The sequence below is a fragment of the Galendromus occidentalis genome, unplaced genomic scaffold (assembly GCF_000255335.2).
Source record: "Galendromus occidentalis unplaced genomic scaffold, Mocc_1.1 scf7180000077516, whole genome shotgun sequence".
NCBI lineage: Eukaryota > Metazoa > Arthropoda > Arachnida > Mesostigmata > Phytoseiidae > Galendromus > Galendromus occidentalis.
This window is the reverse complement of record NW_003805504.1, coordinates 545,693-569,254: the sequence shown is the minus strand read 5'-3', so window position 1 is coordinate 569,254 and position 23,562 is coordinate 545,693. Positions and strand designations below refer to the sequence as shown.

At 53.5% G+C, this 23,562-nt stretch overlaps 1 protein-coding gene across 1 annotated transcript in view; it reads left to right on the top strand.

The window, feature by feature from the left end:
• Positions 1–22,064, top strand: part of LOC100900504 (uncharacterized) — a 30,856-nt gene extending 8,792 nt beyond the window's left edge. The window contains exons 3-4 of the mRNA XM_003747332.3: positions 19,157–19,295; positions 21,562–22,064. Coding sequence (XP_003747380.2) covers positions 19,157–19,295; positions 21,562–21,854 — 432 coding nt within the window. The 3' untranslated portion in view covers positions 21,855–22,064. The remainder of the gene's footprint in view (positions 1–19,156; positions 19,296–21,561) is intronic.
• The last annotated feature ends 1,498 nt before the right edge of the window (positions 22,065–23,562 follow it).

Below are 23,562 nucleotides of genomic sequence, written 5' to 3'. Positions count from 1 at the left end.
CTCTTTCTCTTCTGCTGGTTCTGGAACGCTTAAGACCGAGCGTCTTACTATGTAGAGCGTGCTCGTCCTCCCGGAGAAACCCGTCGGCAACCCGGGTCCGTTAGTCGGAACGAGAGTATAGTTTAGAGTTTGGACAGACTCTCCTAAAGGACAGAAACGACACGGGCTGGACTCGAGTGAGCTGATTTATGGAATGAAGCTCAGCGCTCCGAAATGCCCGTCTCATCTCTGAGTGATTTCTCCGCCCAGCCCTGCCGTGCGAGGAACCGCCGTACGATGTGACGTGATCGTGCATAAATTACTTCTCATCTAAAGCCGCGCGGTGGGGAACCGCCCCGGTGAGGCAGATTACAAAACGCGTCCCGACTTGCTCTTCTTTCTCAGGAGAGGGGAATTTTAATTAAAAAAATCGAATTGCCTCCGCCTCGACGAGCCGACGTCTCGCCAGCCCCCACCCCCCTGGGAAGTTTATCCTTTTGGGTGATAAGTGCATTTTTATGCAGATGTCATTTTCTTCCTGGCATGTGTTCCCGATCCCTGATCACGTACTCCAGCGCACGCCCACCGGGGTCACAACGGGCTAACATTCAATTCCCAGTATCAGGTCGGGATCACAAGGTACATCTCACCCTGACCTCCGTGTCGAAAGCCTCGTCCTTGCGGAGTAAACAACACCGTCCCCATCTCCTTTCGCTCCGGGGATTTCGAGCTCTTGTGAGCTGAGAGGGGAACTCGCCGACACGCGTCCCCGGACGACGAGGAAAAAAAACCGAACCTGGCTTTCTCTAATTTTTCTCGTCGTCAGAGGTTTGTCCGCGATCGTGACGATCTGGAGAAGCCGAACCGGGGCTTTGACTCCGAGGGTGAAAATTAGTCCAGAGTTCTGCGGAAGAAGCGGCTCGCTTAGCCCGGGAATACACCCGGGAGTGTGTTCAGGACGCCGCTCCTGTGACTAATCGGTCGGAGAGCTTTTCGGAGCCGCGGGCGATTTGGTCTGGTCCGGGAAGTCGGAAAGACCGATCATCTGATCGCCCCAGTCGATCATTCGATCCTTGGATACTCCGCGAAATCCTCCTGCCGATAGAACACCATGACGACTGTCTCGACCAACGAAGTCGTGCCAATCGATCTGAGGCCGATGTGACGTAGAGAGGTCATATAGGAGCACTCCGCGGGATCTCGGAAAGCCTCGGGTCGAAACTCCGGGATCCGGCTCCCTACCTCTCGACAGCTCTCGCGGTTCTGGAACCGTTGGATGAAAGGCGGCTGCGACACTCCACCCGTGTCCTACATCGAGGCGCGGCTCGAGTTTTCGCGTTCGATCGACGCATCCGCCGCGCCGCCGTCGACTGTTTTCACGGCCGGCGGGAACGTGGCGATATCGAAACGTATCGGGCGGGCGTCAAGTTCCCAGTTTGGAGATGGACGGAACACACGGGCGAGGGACGGAACACTTTCGGCTGGACGTCACGTCGAAACAAAAGAACCCGACGCCCGCCCCCGGCCACGAGGGGAAGGCCCACGCTGTGAGCTGAGGTGAACCGACTCGGTGTCGGTATTGTTGGCAAGCTGACAGACGAACGGGCGCAGCGAGACGGGGAGACGGACGCAGTGGGCCGGCTCTCCCATACGGGAACGCTCTATCCCGTACGAGAGCGCGATGCCGCTCGGTTGGCCGGATTATTTTTCGCCTCTGTGAACACATAGAGCGAGAGCAAGCCATTATAGCCGTGTATGTAGCTGAACCAAACAACGGGCGCTGCTGCTGCTCTTCGCTTCTCGAGCACAACGGGCTTGTCAACAAGCTTATTCTCCAAGCAAGCACGACGGCGACGAGAGGAAGAGACTACGACGACGTTCAAGAAGGCCGTGTCTTGCGAGAGAGAAGATTAGAGAGCGCCTACGGTGATTTAGCTCGTGGCGAGAATGCTCGCTTTTTCATTCACACGCCCTCGCGCCCGACCCTCATCATCCTGCAGCATTGTTGCCATGCTTGGTAGTTGCCCCCATTTTCTTATTCTTCAGCAAACAAACAGAGGATCCTCCGCGGGCATACGTCACGGCGTTTTTTTTTCTCCTTCTCAATACGCGTTTCGAATGTATCCGCGCTCAAGGTCTAAAACAGGGGTGTCGGAGTTAAATTTTTGGTGGGCCACGTTCGAGCGCCGCAGGTGCCCGCGGGCCACATTAAGAATTTACTTTCGTATCAAATGAGAATATATGCCTATCGTCCATGAAAGAATGCTTTCCCAGCCTCCGGGAATAGAGGGAAACCTCGTTTGTTCGGTTGTACGGAGGTATTCATTCCACCGATCTCATTCAATTTCCAAGCACTCATCCGAAACAGTCGGCTTCGAGTATGTGGGGCAAGAGTGGCGGGCCACAAAAAATGACCTCGCGGGCCACATGTGGCCCGAGGGCCACGGATTGTCACCCCTGGTCTAAAATATCAATAGATCTGTATGTATTTTTCGGTCAATATGATTCATCGAAGATCGATATCAATTCTCTATTCGTCAATACCCCCTTCATCTAGGACGGACTAGGATTTGTTCTTTCGGCGTGGGGGGTGGGGGTTGAATTATTCCTCTCGAGCTTCAGGAGGAGTGAAGTTCAATCCCATCCCGTGGTTGGAAGCGTAGCGCAGAGTTGCCACGAGTCAACGCAGTTAGGGGCCGGGAGGAGATCAAGGCCGAGGAACAGCCGGACCAAGCAACAGCGGCGGGGACTCTCCCTCGATTTTATGCAGGAGATGAACCTTGTTTAAATAAGAGTTCCTCAGTTCCTTCTTTGCGCAAACCGCACTCGGCTTACGAGAGCCGATTATAAGCGAAATTAAACACTTACTGGAGTGTGCTGGGGCGGGGAAAGCTAAGCCATCAATAGAGACGACCGCCGTTCCCATCGTTCGATGGGGGACTGGGTGGAGGAAGAAGGATTACCTCCTCATCGGAGACTGGCAGGAGAACCAGCAGCTTTAATAGTTAAACACGTTGCCCCTCTACCGGTTTATACGTTGGCAGTGGTGGAGGGGGATTCCGATGTTGGTTCGCACGTTCGTTTTTCGATCCCCTGCTCAACTCTCGGCGCAGCTAATTCAGGCGCGTTAGCGGAAGCAAAACTTTCGGATTGATGCGAGTGCTCGCTCGAGCGCTCGAATAACTCCACGAGACTTCTGCCAATTGACAAATGAACCGAGCGAACACATCGAGTCAGAGAATTCAGAGTTGCAGCACCGGAGTCCCGGAAGCTTACGACAACCGTTTCGAAAGAGGCATTCAATGCCGTGACGGGGTGAAGGGGGAGGGTGAGGGGGTATTCTGACGCAGCTAGTTCGCGGCTCTGGCGCAGGGGGGAAGCCGTGAGTCTCAAAAAGTTCCAGGTACAGTGGAGGGGCGCCGAGGGGAGAGGACACGCTCCAAAGTTTGTCCAGGGATGCCTTGACGGTGGTTACGCCAAACCGCAGGTTCTCTTCCGAGGGCAGGACTGAAAGACGAGACACAGGGCAGCATCAGACGAATGCGAGGGAGACCGACGAGATGAGGTCTGGGAATAAGAGAGGCTTCACCAAACATTGCTTCGTGCCGCTTTGACATCGGCGGCTCCTCATCACATCTCAAGCGACAAGAAGAGCTCCGTCTCTCCGCGGCCGGCCCCTCGAGCCGCTATTTCGGGCGTACGCGAGTCAAGAGTTATCTTGCTTCTGCTGCAACTGCCGACGGTAAACAGGTGACTGCAGCATTTTTCTCTTGTGGTCTCAAAGTGGGTCTGCGTCTCTTGAGCGAGTTAACGAGCTCTCGAGCGGCGAGGCTTCATTTTCGTGGAGAAAAATTGCGCTCATGAACTCGCTGGGAATATCGCAGAGCTTCCCGAGAGCTCGCTGGCCCGTCCCAGTGTCATCGCTCCAATGAATAAATGAAAACAAAATATTTATTATCAACATGGCGTGCCGCTACTGGCGTCATCAACATCGACGCCGGCTTTATCAGGACTGTTCGCAGCTGTTGCCGCTCGATTCTATCGTCCCTGTTTAGCTTCTTCGTTCGCTACAGTCTTGTAACGGGCAAGCGCGAGCTTCGTCGAAAGCCCCGATGCATGCGAGAGATCGAGTTTTTGGATCCGCTCCGAGTCAATGGCACGGGTAGAGAACCGCCGACCAGGACTACCAGGGAAATGAAGGGAATTGCGGGAGAAATAACTCCCGATGGGAACACGTTCGAGGGAGAGGACGATGGAACTCCGAAGATAAAGTTTCGAGCGCTGAACTTCCGGGAAGGGCCCGGAATCATCGGAGCTAATTTGGCCCCTATGCCGAACCATCATCCGAGTAGCCCACGTCGACCGACGGGGTGATTGGCCGTCTCGTCCGGATACGGCTCGCCGCGAGCTCTTTCGAATCAAAATGATTCGGGCTCGGGTCGAGCCAGCCCTCGGAAAAGAAAAACGCCAAAAGTTTCGCAATGAGAACTCAGAATCAGAAAACGCGCCTCCTTCCCGCGGGAACGCCCGCACTCGCCTGCCGGAGACCGAATACGAGAACCGAGCCACGCTTCCCTGGAAGTTGATCTTCGTACGGAATACGGCTTTGTCGAGGGCTCGTCATCAAGCAGTTGGGGATTTAGAGCGAAGATAAATAAACGAATTATCTCCATCCGTAGATTTCGTCCACGAGCGAATATTAGCCACACATAGGGGAGTCGATCGAGCCGTCGAGTTTTCAATATCCTTGCTGTCGCACGACATTCTGCCCGAGGGCCCAAGGAGGCGACCGCCGAGGCTGCTGTGAATGAAGGAACTAAGCCAACCGAAATATAAGGAGAAATATCTCTTGCTCATGGTCGTGGCCTCCGGGCCCTAGTTTCTCGCCTGAGGCTTAGAGTCGAGGCTGCGGTCTAAAGAATATCCTGATTACATGTCTCCCGCAAGACTCCCACTCCCGCTCGCCGGGGAGAAGCCACGCAGTCACGCGCGGAGCGCGATTTACATTAGCGGATTTTCTCGATCTTATCCTCCTCCTCGCCCCCGACTTGTGTATGCCTCCCCGATGATGAAGTTTAAGGCCTTCCCGATAGAGCTTCTGAATATATGTATGTATATCGATCTCACGTCCGTTCGCGTCGATGGAGTCGCCGTTGATAGACATTTTATATTCAGTGGAAACGCTATCAGTTAGCGTGGGAGAGGGGAATAGTCGCTAGGGTGATGGGGTGAGGGGGAGGGGAGACGGAAGGATGAGGGGCGGGAGGTGGGGGAGGCGAACTTCTATCAAATACAAATTCTTCACCCAATCTCATTGTGAGAATTTGCATAATGGACAGCGCCGCCTGCTCGGATATGGCTTCAAAGGCGGAGATTCCGGCTTTGTTTTGTGAGCGCTCTGTCTCTGCTCAGAGACGCTCGCGACGAGCAATGTCGGCACAGATCAGGCCCAGAAAGCAGTGAGACGTAGGAGTGGCTTTTTTTCGGCTTCCGTCTGCTCGCGTCAGAGCCGACCGACTGGCTGTCGACAGTCGGCCGCCTAGAGGCAGGCTGTTAGCAATCGAGTGGAGGAAAGAATTCGTGCAGCAGTTGGAAGAAAGCGCAGCTACTCTGATTATGGCCGAAACAATTACGGACTCTAACTGCCAGGCGCCAATCGCCCCCAGCTGGTGTGGGCCGGCCGCGTTATTAATGTCCGAAAGGTGGCCCTTCGCTCAGAGTAGCATTTGCGGCCCCAATATTTAGGCATTGCACGACAGCTGTCGCGCCTTCCGATCGCGCACTGCTCTTCGCCAGTCGTTCCGTGTGAGCCGACCAGTCATTCAGTCATTCGTTCGAATTTCAGACGTGACTCTCATTTTTTCGGCCGGAATGATGCGTCCAGCCGAATGGCTCTCATTATCGAACGCGGTATGAAAGACCGCCTCGTGCAGAATCGTCCGGGAGAACGAGATCGGAGCTAATCCCGCCGCGCCGCTCATTCCGCCGTTTCGTTCTATAATTTTGAATTCTTGAGCTGGCGCCATTTCCAACGACGGTCAATAAAAGCCCGCGATGGGACGACTGTAGGCGAAGGGCCGCGCCATCTCCTCTCCTGCCGACGAGTCGCGGTCTCGTCGAACTTTTGGACCGCAGCATAATGGAGAACGGAGAGTGAAATCGGTTGGAAAAGTTTCCGCCCACTGTCCTCCGTTGTTCGCTCTCCTGTGTGCCTTGCCCCCCTGCCGCAGGTTGCGGCGTGTTTACCGGAACTGTTGCCTCAAAAGCCGTAATTGGCTCGATCGAAGCCAAATCGAACACCACCGACCTCCGACAACGGAATCCGCGGCGCTGGCTGCAAGAAGCAGAGATGCAAGTCACGCAATGCTCCGCAAACACTCAACAGTTACAACTAATATCACGCAGCCGCGCTCAATGCGCTCGCAGTACGTGCTGTCAGGGGTGCAATTTCGATCCGAGCAGCGGGTGGACCCGCTCCATTCACTTGCTCCAACGTCGAGGCGGAAGGAACGTAAATCAAATGAATTCATGGAGCCTCGGCATGTTCGGAAAAAAATCATATATATCTCTCGAGGGACATTCGGGGTAGAAGCTGCTGTACGCAGACTTGATTCTCCGAGTTTCGAGAATTCGAGGATCGGTTTCACAGTTCCTCGAAAATAACCGACGACAATCCAGCTACACAGGGCTCGCCCGGGGAAATCCGACCGAGATCCCGGCCAACGCAAAGAAACGGCAGAGCCTGAGCGGCCAGAGCTTTTGAGCGTCGGATGGGTAATATCTTGTGGGGTTTACGGTTTCGATTCCCGAGCGAGTCGGACGGGCCGCGTCGACGAGCGAGCTTTTTCGCAAAGTCTCGGAATGTTCGTCGAGAGACTTTTCTGACTCGGATTTATAGACAAGGTCTTGAAAAACTTCGAACTCTGCGGGACGGCTGAGAGGGGTCGAGGAGGAGGGGAAACTTTTACGGGACAAGCTTCTGGCACCTACAAACTTCCACATTCGTTCCGATTCCATTTGGTGCCGCTACAGCGACCGATTTTTCCGCTTCGGCGCCTGACTGGCGGATGATAGGGAAAAGCTGGGAGTCTCTTGAGCCAGTCGCGATTCCTACGGCGAAATTCGTCGACCTCGAATGCGAGAGGCGTTGAATTCTCCCCTACGGTCCGAACATGCACGGAAGCGTGATAGGACTCTGACACCGAGTTGTAATCATCGCAAAGACTCGAGGAACAAAGGAATTGCTCAATGCCTTTGTGTTCCGCCAGCATTACGCCGATCGCGAACACGACGAGACGTTTTCTAGTTACGGAGCTTCGAGAGTTGCGGGACTCGACTCGGGATTACGATTCTTTATTCGGCCGTTTTTCCGGAGTACTTGGGTTGGGGACGGGGCAGGACAGTTCTATCGCGTCACCAATCTGATATCGAGGAGATATAATGATCGTTCCGGGATAATGACGGGATTGATATTACTTCATTCGCGACGTAAGCCGGAACCAGAATTTCGAATGGACTACGACATCTAGGTTCGACACAGGCGTCGGTGCGGCTCCTCAATACTTGCTGATTCGCTGCACGAATGAATGAGACCGTCGCATGGTAGAGAAGAAACTAGAAGCAGCTCCATTGATGTCCTAGCTTGTTCTCGAAAACTTCCGCTGCTCAGACACAGCTTCTCCTTCATGTTTCAAGGCTGCGAAAATTCAAGACGGAAACAGAGGAATTCTGCACAGAACTTCCTCCGAGCAAGATGGTAGCAGTCCGACTGACTGAGTGTGTTTTGTGTGCCCAACGCTGTGGTGGAGTCGGCACCGTAGGTCTTACACGAAGCAGAAACGAACGAGCCAGCAGTGAGCGAACCAAGCGACCAACGGAGAGGGGAGACCAGCGTACAGACGGGCGCAGGAAAGAGACCAGGAAGGCACGGACCATTAACTTTTGATGTTGATTTGTACTGAGCCGGGGTCACTGATGTACTAGGCACTTCCCCACTGCTGATGCTGCTCCTTTTGATGCCGTGGCAACTGACGGCCACCAATCCACCACGAACCCGCTAAGAACTCGCACCGCTTACACAAAGCGTCATTGCTCGCAATGCCCGGTACTTGGGACATCGCTGTCTCGCCGAAACGCATACATACAATCTCCGGCGACCTTATAGCTCGTCCATGCGTTGAGACGGTGAGGAGAAAGAATCGAACACGACGTGGTTTGCAAATGGAGTGGATTCTTTTCAAGCGAAAGTTCAACGGAGCAGTCTGTACGTTGCAACACAAAAGAAACGATTGAATCCCTTACTCACAGAGCCGAACACCGTCGTCCCGATCAAAGCGCGCCCGAGCTCGGCTACGGAGCGATGTCTGCCGGAAATCAGACGGAGCTTTGATGCCAGGGCGCTTGCTGCCGAATTTACGTATCGCAGACTCTGTCACGCGTCCAATAATAATAATAATAATCCAAGTCGGGTCGAGACACAGTTTCGCTGCTCGCTCAAACGACGTAATTGTCGCCCATCTGCAACGGCGTCTGCGGGCTCCGCTCCTCCAGGTTCATCAATTTGCTCACCGATTGTTTAACTTGCTTTGCGCACTGTAACACGAGAAGACAACACCCGCTGCTGCTGTTGCCGCCGTTGTTGCTGCCATCGCCGAACTGTTTGTTTGGTTGATGCCGCTGCTGCTGCAGAGGAATAAACAGACGGAGGGGGAAGAGGAAAATACACGCAAGCCAGCCAGTGAGCAAAGAAAAGCTGCAGCCGGCAAGCAGAACCCCATGTTTACTTTTCTCTTCGGTCTTGTACATCATCAGCGCTCACTGTTTCTGCATAGATTACATCGGTCGCTCCCGAAATGTTCGGCAACCGAGAAACCAGTCTTCCGGACGCACCGATACACTCTCGGCAGCAGCTCGCAAGCCGTCGTTCGAGGGGTGGAGGAGAGGTTTTGTGTACATTCAATGAAGCACTCATTCGAGCTTTATTCTTTGAGTAAACATCCATTTCGTGACCTGCGTTCGCGCACCGGGCTCACCTCGGCGATCTCCGGACGGGCCTGCCTCGTCCGGTGTACGGAGCTCGAGCCTATGGGCTGGCTCATTGGCTTGGTGACCGAGAGTTAGCGTCTAGCATTGAGGGATCAGGACCGTGTGCTGGGGAAGAGTTGGAGTGTTCGCTGAGGGGGTTGGATGGCCAAGAGGAACGGGGCTCCGAGGCTGCGTGGTGTATGTCCCGGGGGGAGAACTCCCGCCAGACCTCATATGGTGGGGCTCAGGGGGCTCAGAGCGCCATTACGGCCAAACGTGACAAGCCGCTGAAAATACAGCCAAGACACACTCACAGAGCCTCCTCCAGCCAGCTTGCCACAGCGCGTGAGAAAAACAGCGTTGGAAAAGCGAGTCAACTTTACCATACCATGGATGTCACCAGCGTCTGCTGATCGTCCACGTCAAACAAAAACGGCGAGAGCGAGCTGTTCAGTCAGAAGTCAGCAAATCATCGAAGTTTCTCGACTCGGTGCTTAGTTTCGTGGAGGGCGCAGACCGATTCCATATGTATGTGTATGATCTCCTGCGAATGAGAGCGCCAAATGAACGCGGGTTGGGACCCACAGAAAAAGATGGATTTAATCATGATTGGGGACACGAATCAGGATATAGACGTTCGCTAGCGACTCGCTGATCGACCGACTGAGCATGGTGAGCACGAGGGCTCGCACTCGCGCGTTTGACTGCGATTAACGGACGTAATCATGTCGATATTCTCGTCGAAATTATTCCGCCATCCAGAGAATTTGAGATCGATTCGACCACACCCCAAACTCAATCGCTCTCTAAGGTCCCAGGTCAATGGTCCGTAATTGCGAGCCGATCGACGCCCTGAGAGATTAAGGTTGGCTGAAATTGACTTCAACTCGATCGCCGCCAAGCTTCCTCGAAATATTGAACATTGCCGAGAAGTGCCGATGGCAAGCGAGCGTTGAGCCGGGAAAGACGGCGTTTTGGCACGTTTCAAGAACTTCGCTGCATGTTCGGGAAGCGTGGACGCATAAACTTCGGGGATCACGCGAGCAAGAAATACAAGAGTATGCAGTCTCTCTTTCCGCTCTCTCGGTAGATAGAAATGAAGATAGAGAATAGAGAAGTTGAGGAAGACAGCGGAACAGACGGGAAGCGAGAGAAGCAGCAGCGTTGCCGGAAGAAAGATCTCTGCTTTGTTGACTTCTTTCCATATTGAACTTGATACGATGTGGAATGGGTTTTTCCCGGCAGAGCAGCCCAGCGACGCAGCATCACCGAATATTTTTAGTCTGCCTCCAGTTCCGAGTCGGAGGGGCGCAGAGAAGGCAGATGCCGCTGCAGACCGTAGCCCCACCCCGTCCTGCTTCCCTACCGAAGGGAGAAACGAGGCAAAATGAAAATTTTAATATGCGCTCCTATTTCACCGCTGCGCCGCCATCGCAGCGTTCTCAACGGCTCCCTTCCGTTTGTCCTTCGGCAGTTCGTCCGTGTGAATGAAGCAGATGTACCGATGTGACTGAATAGCTGAGCGAACCAGACAGCCTCGCAGATAGCTTGGGGGCGGGCCGGTGTGTTTCGTATCGTTCCTTTTTCTCATACCTGGACGAGACGTCGTTCCTTTCCGCTCGGCTGTCTCTTTGAATTTTCGTTTGAGAATTCAACGAATCAGTGTTCCTTCGCTCCGCAACAACGGGCAATTTTTCTCCAAATCAGTGAAAGAGAAGCTCTGATGTCGAAACGCGAAGCCAACGCTGAAGATTTTCCGAAGGAGGCCGAAAATTCAACGCCATCTGAGGGCTTTCGTCCCCGTCCTTGTTCCTGCCCTGTACTGTCGTCGGGAGAAAATCAGTCACACCCCCATAAATTACCAGAATTAGGAAGACTCGATTTGTGCGAGTGAGAATCCTCTGCTTTCCCAATCCCCTCGCTCCGTATGTCAATTTGACTCGTCTCTCTTTTCGAGTTCACTCGACACACCGCTGCCGTCGACTGCAGACAGGTGGGATCTTATCGATTCCCGAGAATTTCCCTGTCCCTTGTCCCGGTGGGCACTCGTGTCTCTTCTCCTCTCCCTCTCTCTGGAGCAGGAATAGATACTCGCAGATAAGACAAGGGAGGCATCATCATCGTATCTGACGTCCCACGTCTTCCTCCGGAGCCATATTCAAGAAGCTGCTCCGCCGGAATATCGGCGAGCGGAACAGCTTGAGTGATAACAAGCGACACAATCATCCGGAATTTCGTTGCTTTCGGCTCACCGCATGCTCCCGGCAATCGCCTCCGGCTCGGGATTTATTGGCTCTTCGACGCAAATCCTCTGGATACACCGAGTTTATTCAAGCGTGAGACTTCAGAACCATTCAGCAACTCGTTACTGACGGAGCGTTCTCCAGAAAAAAGTCTTTCTCGACAGCTACGCTTCCGAGGATCCCTGAGCTCCGGCATGAATACTCCGGAAAAGCATAAATACCTACTGAGGAACACTAAAGTTTTGTTCCGGAGACTCGTGCGTCAGGGCATCGCTCTGTCGAGAAAAATCTCCAACTGGGAAATTTTCCCAATGGAAAAGATGGAAGAGTATGAGCCCGACTACGACCATTCTGACAGAGTATATGAAAACAGAATGAGGACGAATTAAACGAGCGGAGGTTCGAGTCACAATCGCGAAACGTCGGTCCTTCACCGTGTCGAGCTCCTCATTCTCGCAATTCGATATCGCGAATCGCGAAGCCCTCGGTCGGCAACGCAGCATCGCCCACGGGAGGCAACCAAGGCAACACGTTTGCCCGATTCCGGGACCGGAGGGATATTAATAATAGCGCGCTCCGAGAGTGTCGAGCGAACAGCTCTCACCGTCCCCAAGACTGGCCGTCCGGCCGGTAGGCGAGCCTCGTCGGCTAGGCGTGCAGCATCGAAGCGGCGACAGTCGCCATCGTATAAGCCCCAGGCATCGCGACCGAGCGAACGCCTGTCAAGCGTCAAGNTATTGGCGAAATTGCTCAAAACCGAATTAATGCCAAAATGATGACGTTGGCCTGGCACGGCAAGCGTTCGCCTGGTTTCTTCTTTTGAGTCGTTCTCTGTGCCTTCTTCCGGCTTCGGCCTCATTTCGAAAGACCTGTTCCCGTTCGGTGACCCGCGTCCTACTCCGACGCGCGGCGCTCTTTCCGTCCAAATCACAGCGTCGAAAAAAGCCTTGTCCATCTCACTCAGCGGACTCCCAGAGGTTTCGGTGCGAGGGAGTTCCGGGTTTCTCGAATCAGACGAACGGGTTCGGAAATTCCTCTGCAGCGATTTTGCTTCCCGAGCCGAGCGTCCCTGTCGCTCTCCGACGGCGGCAGCATACATCTTTCGAAAGTTCTCAGTACCTCACTTTGATTCTCATTCCCCGCTTGCTCGCTCGCTGTCCCCTTTCCCGATTTTTTCCCCTTCCGGAAACGCTGCTCGCTTTCGGCGTGCCGTCGTGGCCGACGGCGGCGTCGCGAGTAATAACGGCACGCAACAACGGAACAGGTATAAAAATGTGTTAAATTGTCCTGGATTCATTCGTCCGCTCGGTTCCCGTACATTTCCATTTGCCTTCCTTCCCAAAGATGCGCCCTTGGAGGACCATCATACTTTGGCCGGTCGCGTAAAATACTCTGTCGCAGACGATTGCTCGAGTATTCCTCCCCACGAGGGAAGAATGAATACGACCCCGAGAGCTCTGCGCTCCGAGCTAACGATCTGAAACCGGTCCCAAACCTCGTGCCGTTGCATGGGAAACGCCATTCTCTGAGCCCGGAAAGTCGTTGACCTAAAATCGCATGGTAACGCTAAAGCGATGCGTGTTATACATACATACATACGTTCATACATAACGGCCGGCACGTGGGTAAACCTAGCCGGGGAAGGTGCTTCAAAACTCGCGAACGATCCGCACATCGAACACAGGCCGTACCGGGCGCTATCGCTCGGTGGCAGATGCCGATGCTGCAGCAACGCTTGGAGAATCTCAGAGGACAGCAGCTGGCGGCCGAACTACACGCACGCTGTCGGCATGCTTGTAAAGTCGGTTTTCCATCTTGTTGTTTCCCTCTACCTTCCTTCGCCTGTAAATGAGTGGATGGCGAAAGAGAGCTGGAGTTTGCGCGACTGAACGCGATGGACTCTCGTTCTTTCCCTCGGGTGTTAATAGCTCTGTCGTCATAAAGGTCCATACTGGATCATCGAGTCCGTCTACGACGCCGGAACGGTGCCCCGGGCTCATTCTCGGAGCTCTGTAGTCCTCCGAGGAGATATTTTCGAGGACGACACGTCCTCGGTGAAAGGAAGATTCCATTCTACGGACCATAAACGATTCTCTCTGACTGGCTTCGTCCTCAATACGGTCAGAGGAGGGGGAGGAGGAGGGAAGGAGCATTGCTCACTTGGAACTTTATCAACGTCAGGTCCGTAGAGGGATCTTGTGAACGATGATCGTCATGATGTCCTTGCTGAGAAACCAGCCCGGAACCGTCGAATCGTAGCTGGGCAACGCGCGCTGCGGGACGTGTTCCTCTTCGCCTTGTTTGTTCCGTTCGGGAACGATACGAGCGAGCGAGTCGACGAACGACAGCATCGATCATACAAGTCAAGTTGATGTTCGATGCGCATTTGCAATGAGCGTTGGGTAGGAGAAAGGAACAGCTGCGCTGTCATATTGATTTCATGAGGGTTTCGTGGGAATCCGGCTGAAACTTTCCGCATATAAATAAATTGTTGGTTGAGCGCCCGCTCTCTGGCGGGCCGGATGGCCGACCACCCTGCTGGCTCGCAGACGCCGATCGGATCGATCGGAGAAGGATCACGCGCAGCCATTCGAAAAATGCCTCGGGAACGGAAATCGGAACGACTCGTGCGAAATATTCCAAGGCGCGTTTGATATGCACGATCTCGTCGCGAACGGAGGTCTCGATTGAATCAATCGAATCGATTGGATCAATTCATGGTAAACATGTCCCTATCTGGTCGTCTCTCGGCTCAGGATTCTCGACTTATTCTCGACTTGTAGGAAATGACCTGACAATTCGCGGGAATGTGCCACTCCCAGCGCATAGTTTCCGTCCGCGTCGTTGAAGAGCATCGATGAAGTATGCGCTAGACCCTCGTCCTTGTTGCTCCGGGAGACGGCGGCGTCCACGCATTCCGCGCGGAATGCTGCATCTTCAGCTCGACCTCGTCACGAGTGGCTGAGCTCGCCGTAGTTTGTCTCATACAGGCAGTCAACCGGTTGAGCAACGTTTCCGAATGGATGAATTCGATTCAAGTTAGAGCAATGCTCTCTTGGCTTGATCTCTCGATTCACATTCAGAGCGACGAAGTGGGGCTCATTGTTCCGAGCCGGAAGAGCTTGGTGAGGAACCTCTCTACCAGCTCGACAAGGCTTCGCAAGTCGACTTCTGTCAAGATCGTATCCTCCACCGAAGTGAAATCTGTTGGAAAGTTTCTGTGGGAATTCTGGGGACCTCCCCCCGAAAATCCCGAGCACTCCGAGTAATGATGATTGAGCCGTGAGTGATTAGTGCGCCTTGCGTAGGCAAGTTACTTCCCTCTGCGCCTTTGGAGAACACCGTAACCTTTCTATCACCGGATTCATTGTCGACGTCACGGAGGACCTTCGAATCAATTTGCTCCGGGAGCTGAAGATTGACCGCTCGCAGCCATCCGGGGGAAGATATTCGAACGGAGCGTCGAGGAGGTTGCTTTGAGCTTCAAACAAGAGCCTCACCGTCTGAGGAACAAACGATACGGCACTTTCCTCGCTGTGAGGCGTGAGGAGCGTGAAAGAACGCTAAGTCCTCTGCTTTCGCTCGCTGCTCGGGGAAAAAGTGGTGCTCTGGATCCACCAGCGTTCCTCGCCTTTGAATTCTTCACTTTCTGCGGAAGAAAAAATCCTTCCCCACCTCGACGACAAGATTTCCGTCGGCGGTAATGGCAAGGACGAGCACGGCAGCGAGGAGAAACGGAAGAGGTTTGTAACCTTTTGCGCGCCCCGCAGTCCTCGAGGCCAGATGAGGAGGAACCCGAGAAACACGAGCAATCGGTCTGACTCAAAGCTTAGGGATCAGTGGGCGAGAATTCAGAAAGGAATGTGAAACAGTGTTGAAGGAAAGTGCTGTTCCGGAGGGAAGGAACCCCCACGCGCATGGGCTGCCGAGAGATTCAGAGTGTACTCTCGATCAAAATAGTTATCGTAGCGCTCAACTGACTCGACGAGAAGTCCGGTTTCGGACGCGGTGGCGGAAAAGCGGTTTTGGGTCACGACGAGACTAGTAAATAAAATACCTCTCTACCTGCGAGCGAACATACATATCACCCGAGCGAGCTTGTTCGCCTACTCGGTGGCCGCTTCAAGGAAGCTTCTCTCGGAGACATCGGATAGCTTGGGCGTGGCAGCAGGCGACACCGAACGGCACGCTTATCTCAAAGAGTACATAATGCACTGCAGATAGAGAGAGTGTAAGGATTTGCTCTTCCTCCGGTCGACCTCTTCCGTTCATTCCCTCCATCTCGTGCGATGTTTTGGTCTGCCTCGGCCGGGCTGTGGACGGTCTCCATTATTTTCCCGCGGTGTCTCGGATTCTATGGGAGTGAAACTTGGTGTTCTCGCTCAGGCTCTACTCAAATTGCTACGTCAGTTTCGCTTCATCTGATTGGGATTCAGCGAAAGAGCTGGTTCCTTCATTAGCCCGATGCTCGTGCAGGCAGAAAACCACGAAATATTATTGCGCCAGCATCGGGTGCGCCAGTTTTTTTTCAGCAGCTCTGAGAAGCGGGAAAATGCCTCACGGGGAACGTAAGGTGAATACAACCAAGTCGACTCTTCGCGAGACTCACGGTACGGGAAGACAGAGAAAGCAATGGCTCCCGGAAGAAACCGTGTTTTTTCTTCATTAAAACGCCATTCAAATTATTCGCGAATGGCTTTCTGGGTCGCTGCTGGAGGGAGGGGGAAAGTACACGGTGTGTGAACTGTCTGGCGAGCAGAGAGCGTATCGGGTTGGAGCGCTCCCGTTGAGACAAGAGCAGAAATCCTCCCAGCGGAAAGAAGCTGTCATCCGTTTCGAACAAAACATTCTTGCGTCAGAGAATTTTCCCTGACTCCACGTTCCGGGAGAACCAGCGTGGCTCCTCGGAAGAGTTCCTCAGGACGCCACCGAAACAAAGTCTTCGGAATGGTCCAGAGTCCATCCAAGACAACTCACAGTGAACTGCTTCGATGTGGGTGATCTTCGATTGCCTTGGATCACAAGAGTCGAGATCTCTGATGTGAGTTCTATCGCTCGAGAATGTAGAGCGTCCGAGACTCCGCCGTGGATGTCCATGTCTCGTCATTCATGATGGAAGCGATTCGGTTGCGCTCTGTGTAAGAGACTCCTGTCGCCGGTGAGGCCCAAGGAGAGAATACCGGAACTTGATGAGAGATGTGTCAGGATCCCGCTTTCAGACCAGTTTGCCGAAAACGTGAGTCTGGTTGAGCTGATGAGCCGAGAGACGGACTTCAGCCATTCCGTGTCGGTACGGTGTCAAGAACGAGACCGATTACGCGGGTCGAGTAACATCCCGGTCGGTCTTCCGAGCTCCGCACGATTGGCGCGAGCCCGCGCGATACCGGCGGCCTTTCGGCGACTCTAAGGAGCGACATCTGCCGAGCCCGCGGTATGATATTGGCGTAAAGCAGACGCGGCTGAAGTCTGTCCTCAGGGACTCGGGGAACTGTCATATGTAGATTCGTTTGGCTATCCCGACCTTGCCTCTCTCGGAATTGAGGGACGCTGACGGGAACGCGAGGAGCCGTCCACACAGCTCAGGAAAACGCCCTGAGGCCGGGAAGATTTCCTCCATTGTCGTCGATTCCGCGCCAGAGGAACAAGTGAGGCTACGATTGCTTCACCACGGCGACTCGACCAAAGGTGGAAACACCGACGGCGAAAGGGAACCGGAACTAGACAAAAGTTTGATTTCCGCTCGGAGAAGACTCGAACGGAGTCGACACACCGACCGACGGCGAACCGAGAGGGTTCTGCACCAACGACTTCATGTCGAGGCACGCGTTTCCCGCTGCTATCCGGTTTGATTCTACTTCCGTCTCTAGACTTAACGCTAACAATACCGCGTCTTGAGAATATCACACTCGACGTCGCCCCCGGCTCGATTCGTTGGATTTCACTTGAAGTTGAGACGACGAACTGCGTTCCGTCGCGCTCTCCTGGAGATCATTTCCTCAATCTGAGCGCACAGCGAGTTTTTAGTGTCCCAGATCCACCCGCGCGGACGTCAGTCTGTCACACCATCCGTTCGCTTGGAGTTCCGGGCTCCAGTTCTAGGGAACTCAACTTCCCTTCAACGCCACCGGCCACGAGCTCCACCTTCGTTTTGATGGAAATTCATGATCGGAAACGATTCGGATATGAATTTTGAGTTGATGAGGAGAATCGATGTCGAGAGGGAGCGAATCCGACGGAATGCCCAGAGGAATTCCTCGCGATAGATGTTCGTGCCCTGATGCGATGCTGGCGATCGATGTCAAATAATGGAATTATCCGAACGATTGGACAAAAGAAACCATATGGGACGAGTCCAGGTTCATCATCGATTCGATTCGTGCCGCTCGAAAACTGACGGAAACGGTACGGGTCACGGAGCATGAGAGCTCGCGAGTAAATTCTTTTCCCTGCTCGGAACGAACGAGACCGACTGCGCTTCTTCCGACGGGTTTCTAACCTGCCCGCGTGCCTGCGCGATTCCCATTCCGTGGCAGCTGTGAGAATTCCCAGACAAGCTTCCTCGTGTTGTTGATGTTATCGTCGCCGTCGTCGTTGTCGACAATGCCGACTACGAGGAAGACTAAAGCGAACAACGGAATGGGATCCGGCATGAAAAATCTCCTCTTGAAATAGCAGGGAGGAACCACGAAGGGATTCTCGCAACTTTCCTTCTCGCGAGGCGCTACTTTGGACAGTAAGCCGGGAGCTTGAATTCTTGATTCAGAATCTCCTCCCAGGCTACAACGCCTCCGCCGGGGAGAGAGTGCATGGCTGGATCGAGCTTGAAAAGTGGAATCGGAAGGGGCTCGGGAATTCCACCGCGGGGCCATTCGAACGAATTTCGCATACTCGGAACGAAAAGAATAACCACGGAAAAACGGTGCTCAATTCTCGGAGAGGCGTCTCCAAGTCATGAGGATGCGCTGAGAATGGGGGATCCGGACGCGGCACGAAGACTCCGAGGACGAGCCGACGGACAGCAGGGCTGGTCCCGATGTTTATTGTTGTTGGAATGGCTAAATCGGTTTCTGCTGTGACAGCTGTTGATAGCCCGTCGTTTCCTCTATGCCCGACCGTTCCCCTGCAAGGCAGGCCTTCCCCGCCAACCCGGAGCGAACGGACCCTTAGGACGGCGACGGGTCGGAGGTGGCGCTAGGAAAACAAACATGAGATGTCTTTCGATTAGGCCTGTGATATCTAGCGGCGATTCTTGGCGTTTCGAGATTCTCTCGCGGGGATTGTACTTCTGCCGAGTCGTCCAGAGGAGAACAATAAAATCAACGAGACAGTTGACTTCTTTCGCTGCTGATTCGTTGTTTCGACCGATACTCGATCGAGCTCGACTCGATCTGTCTGTTCATCCATCTGTTTATCATTAGGACGAGCTCGATGTCGCTCATCCGTGCGACTCATCCAGAGGGAAAATTTGTCCGATGTAGCTCCGTTTCAGAGTCAATATTTGCTCATTATCGGACAAGAGAGACGAGTCAAGAGGCGAGATATCGGTTTTTCTTCTCTTCTTGATCGAGCAACGCGGCTTAGTCAACATTGATTGTGTCCGTCAGCGCTCCTTCCGCTACGCACGAGTGCCGCTACGATCTAGAGCCATGAACGATGGAGTCAAAATCTCGGCAAAAACGTTGCGGAGCTTGTAGTCAATATGAAAAATGGATCGCGACGAGGATGAGCACGGAATCACGGCAAGGCATCGAAAGATTCGATGCGACTTTTTTGGCGTCCGCTCCCGCATAAACCCCCCATGCTGGACGTTTCTGAGAAAACTACTTTGATACCGTTCGATTATAGCGCGAGCGACGTCCTGACAGAATACCGGTAAGAGCTCGGTTTAACATCAGGTTTCCTGTTTTTAGCTTCTTCTTCCGAACCGGTACGGTAACGCGGAGCAAATTCTCGGAGTCCATCTCCCACAGAACGGCGAAACAGGCCCTGTACAGACCGTGGTGCAAACGCGGAATCCTGATGGTACACCGTGCGAGAAAACGGTTCTCGGTGAGTTCTACTCTGTAGCCTCGACGATCTTCGCGAGCTTCCATACGAGTGTATAACGAACGCGGGCGCCCTGGGTGCGAACAGGATCATTACGATCGACAGCGGTCTCTTGCGACAAAATTACGGCTAGAAGAGCATCATTCGGGTTCAGGACGAATCTCTCTCGGAACGCCGAGAGCCTCGATGGGAATCGATCGCGTCTAGCGCCGTCCTCCGTCGCGGTCTTCGAATAGCTGGGAATAACCGCGGAAGGCCCGGTCCGCGCTCACACACACCGGGCTCGCGCATAGCTCGCAGAGAGCGAGTCCGAGCACTCAGGCAGGGAAAATAGCTCATGGTTACGCGATCGGCAAATCAGAGTGGGGAAGCATGTCAGAGGGAGTTCAGCTCGCCGGATGTAGCGAGAATCGTTTCGGAATTCGTTCGAACGGCGGGGCGGTCGGAAGACGCTCCCGGAACTCGTTTCCAGCCGAGAAGCAGCGATCGGTACGAGCGCCCGACAGACTCCTATTGGGGAGCGGAGGCCAAACATTTTGCGATGCCCCGCCGCTTCCCTGGAGTTGTTCTCTCGATTTCCTCGTGTTGTCGTTTGCCATTTTTATGCGAATTTTTCCACTCGAAGAGTCTTCTCTTCCTTTCTCGCGCCCACCGTCTCTTATTCCTCTCTCTTGGCCTCCATCCTTCCTCCCGGCTATTCCCCTCCTCACAAGCGTCTCTGGTTCCCTGCTACTCTCGCTCGCCGTTGCTTGCAGAAGTCACTGGAGCGGCAGCCACGTCGTTTGGCGACGCATGTTCCGTTTGCGCAAAGCTTGCACATACCATCATTACTCGAGTTTTTAGTTCGGGGCAGCTCCGGCAAACTTTGGAGTCGAGCACAGACGCGACGGTAGCTCTAGAGATGACGAGGGATACTCACGGTGGCTGTAGATGGATATCCGGGTGCGCGGAAAAGGGAAGCGAGAGCAATTGTAGACAAAAGATTCCGCGAGTTTTTTCCAAGGGGAAAAGCCGCTCAGGGCCGGGGGTATTTCCCGATACTCCTCGAAATATATCCCATCTTGCCATATCGGTGAACAGTGGACGCTTCTCAGCAATCGGAGCATCAGATACAAGATCAGAGCCCGCATTCCACATCGATGCTTCGTAGTCACGGAGCGCGGCCTCTCCCGAGTCAGACTCCGGGGTTATCCGACTCCGCAAGGGATAAATTCCGACAATCGCTGCGCAAGAGAAACATGGCAGGAGGAAATGGCGGAACGTGTTCCGCTGAGACAGCGTTCCTCAGTCGCCTGCCGAACGTAAGCGCACGAGCGAATTCCGAGCGAGCCCAGAGGGACAGGCACTTTTTCTGCCCGCTCAAACGCAGGCTGCCTCGTCAGTTGATGCCGCTGGACAAAGGAAAGGGGCGGATTTGTCGTGCGGATGTTGTCCCGGAAACTCCCACATCTCTGGCGATATCATATCATGACGAGGAGACACAGCGCACGAAGTTCCACCGAGCTCAGATAGATGGACGCTCCGGTCGGAATCAGACCTACGGGAGATGAACAAACGAGCAGACCGACGAACGAACGAACGAGCGAGCGAAGTCCACGGACACACCGCTCTTCGATGGTCTTTCATAGGCGCCAGAAAGTCGCAGATTCATCTCGAAGATTGATGGAGCCGTCCGCGTACGCATCCGCTTCTGCGTCGCCCTTAGGTGTCAAACAATGATCCACAATAGTAGAGCGCTTGTTCGTCCGCCAAGGTGGCGTGGGCTAAATTTGCCGCCATTCTCCTCGTGATTCGCCCGCAGAGCCCGGGGCCAAGCTTGTGGCAAGTCTTCGATGTCTCTTCTTTGTCTAGCAATCGGCTTGAAGAGAAAGGCAGCTGAGACTTAGTCCGCCGGTTGAGGAGATAGCCTGCTGCCTCCTCCGTCGCCTCTGGTGTTCACAAATCGCGCTGGATAGACGACGTATTGTGGCCGGGGTTATAGCCTCGCTCTATTGCTTTGTCGAGCCCGGCTACGTTGATGGCGGTTTAAGCCACGACAGCAGCTCCCAGTGGTTTCTGCCCTGAACGGCGGCCATGGTCGACGTTGATTTCGTGACTCGCATGGAACGTTTGATCCTCCGTTTTCCTCTCGATTGCTCTTAGCGGGAAGTTTCCACAACTCATTCTGATGAGCTCCTATGATTTTCCGTCGACTTTATGAGAGAACTTGGAGGTGTACCCCCGACCTTCTGTTCCGAAAAAACCCTCACTAACCTAGTGTTCTTTACAGCGGACCTGAAACGCATGGAGGAGTCGAAAAAGAGCAGAATCGACAAAGACAAGAAGGAGGTGGAAACGCCGCCGCCATCTTACAGCTCTCTCGAGATCAGCGTTCAATGCGGCGGCCCGGGAGCAGCCACAGCGGAACGATGCGACAAGGAGAAACCGCCTTCGTACGATACAGCGTTGTGCAAGCTAACCGTCGATACGGGCGCCGAGCCCGCGGGTGAAAAACTTGTCGAAGAAGGTGCAGTCGGTGGAGTCGCCGTCCGCCAGAAGAGATCCAATGAAGAGGAGGTTTAATTTCAATTCTAATTATTTGAGTCCTTACCCAGGAGCCGAGCATTCCCGAAATCTTACTCGGGTTGCAGAGCGACGTATAAAAATTACCTGTTGACGACAGAAGCAATGCGAGAGAGAGGGGGAATAGTCTTGCTTCCGCAGTTCTTTTCCCGGGAAAAACCACCGATCAGAAGACTTTCCTTCTGGTTGTAGGACGGATCATGGCGGCGGGTTTCTGGTGGGCAGACTTCGTTTCCGTACGGATGTAATGCGTGATGATAACGTTCAATCTCATTCCTTGATATTTCGGCGAAGACCCCAAAAAACGGGATAGTACAGCAGCTGTGCAGAGACGCTGGCTGGGGACACGCGGGAGGGCACGAGATGATATTTGATACACTCTCAGATAAGGAAGGCAATGTTTAGTTAGAGCCGTGCTTCGAGCGATAAGCTTGATTGACATGACAGATCTTATGTTCTCGCTATCCGAGCCCTCCATTGACCAGTGGGATGACTTCTATCTTAGAGACCCATCGATGTGTATATACGGTGGCAGTGGTGTGTATAGCGGTGTGCCAGTTGGCATGCTAGGTATCTAGCAGGTCAGCCGTGCGGGGGAAACGAGATCAGACCCTTCCGGTCTGAGTTCGAGGGAACCGCCGGCTGACATCAATGAATTCACTTCGCGAGTTGTATCAAGGATTCATAGTGGTATAACGTATAACAACTCAAACGGCGTTACAACTTACATCAATAAATATTAGTTAGGTTGAAACCAACTTGCCGGCTTGAGAGCCGCAAGTTCTCTGAGGTGCATCTGCGACGTACTGTAAAAACTTGTGATACTCTAGACCGAACGAAGAGGATACGACCAGTGGCCGTGGCTGTTGGGTTGTTGTTGTAGTTGCGAACAGTTTATTTTATCGCGGCTGCCTTACCCTCACATATCGAGAGGATCTGACGCGTTAATCGGTAAAGCCAGGGATGCCAAAAAACTGAAACTCCGAAAGGGTCGCTGCTGCTTGTTGTTACAGCAACGCCCTCGACGGCGCTCCCGGAAAACTGCGGATACCCGTTAGCGTACCCTGCAATTAGAAGTTTTCTCTTCTCATTTGTAGCTTTTGATGGCATAAAGGGCATGCTTCGAATTCATTCGAGGATGTAGATCTGTATGTATCTAGACCTTACGGGGAGGGTGCGAGAAAAATAAGTAGAACTCCTCACCTGCAACTTCTCCTTCTGTTACCCATGGTGTTCCCTCGACAAGATTGTTCAGCTCTCGCTCTCTCGGAACGAGATTTAAGTAGAAAGGTTAGCATTGTTTTCTGAGCTTAACTCCTGACTCCTGACCCAAGTGACGAGGTCTCGAGAGACCGAAGTTCGTCGCAGCGTAGTTTTTGGGGGGAACGGCCCCGAGCTCCTTGAAACAATAGTCAACAACCGATGCGGCTCGAATGATTAGAATCGTCTAGAAATTAGTGAGATAATTTTCGGATGATTTCTGGTCGGAACGATGATTATCGATGGAGAGCTTATCGATGTGAGCCTGAATTTAATCATAAGAATTGTCCAGTAGACTTTTGGATTGGAATGCAGTAGTCAAAACTTTGGATTTTAGTCAGCGTTGTGAGAGGGTGCACAACAGCAGGATTCGCGAATGTTCGCTTGGTTGAGTGTCGGATCCGAACTCTTGCTGGACCAGAGGAATGTATTCAGGGGTTTCTTCGGA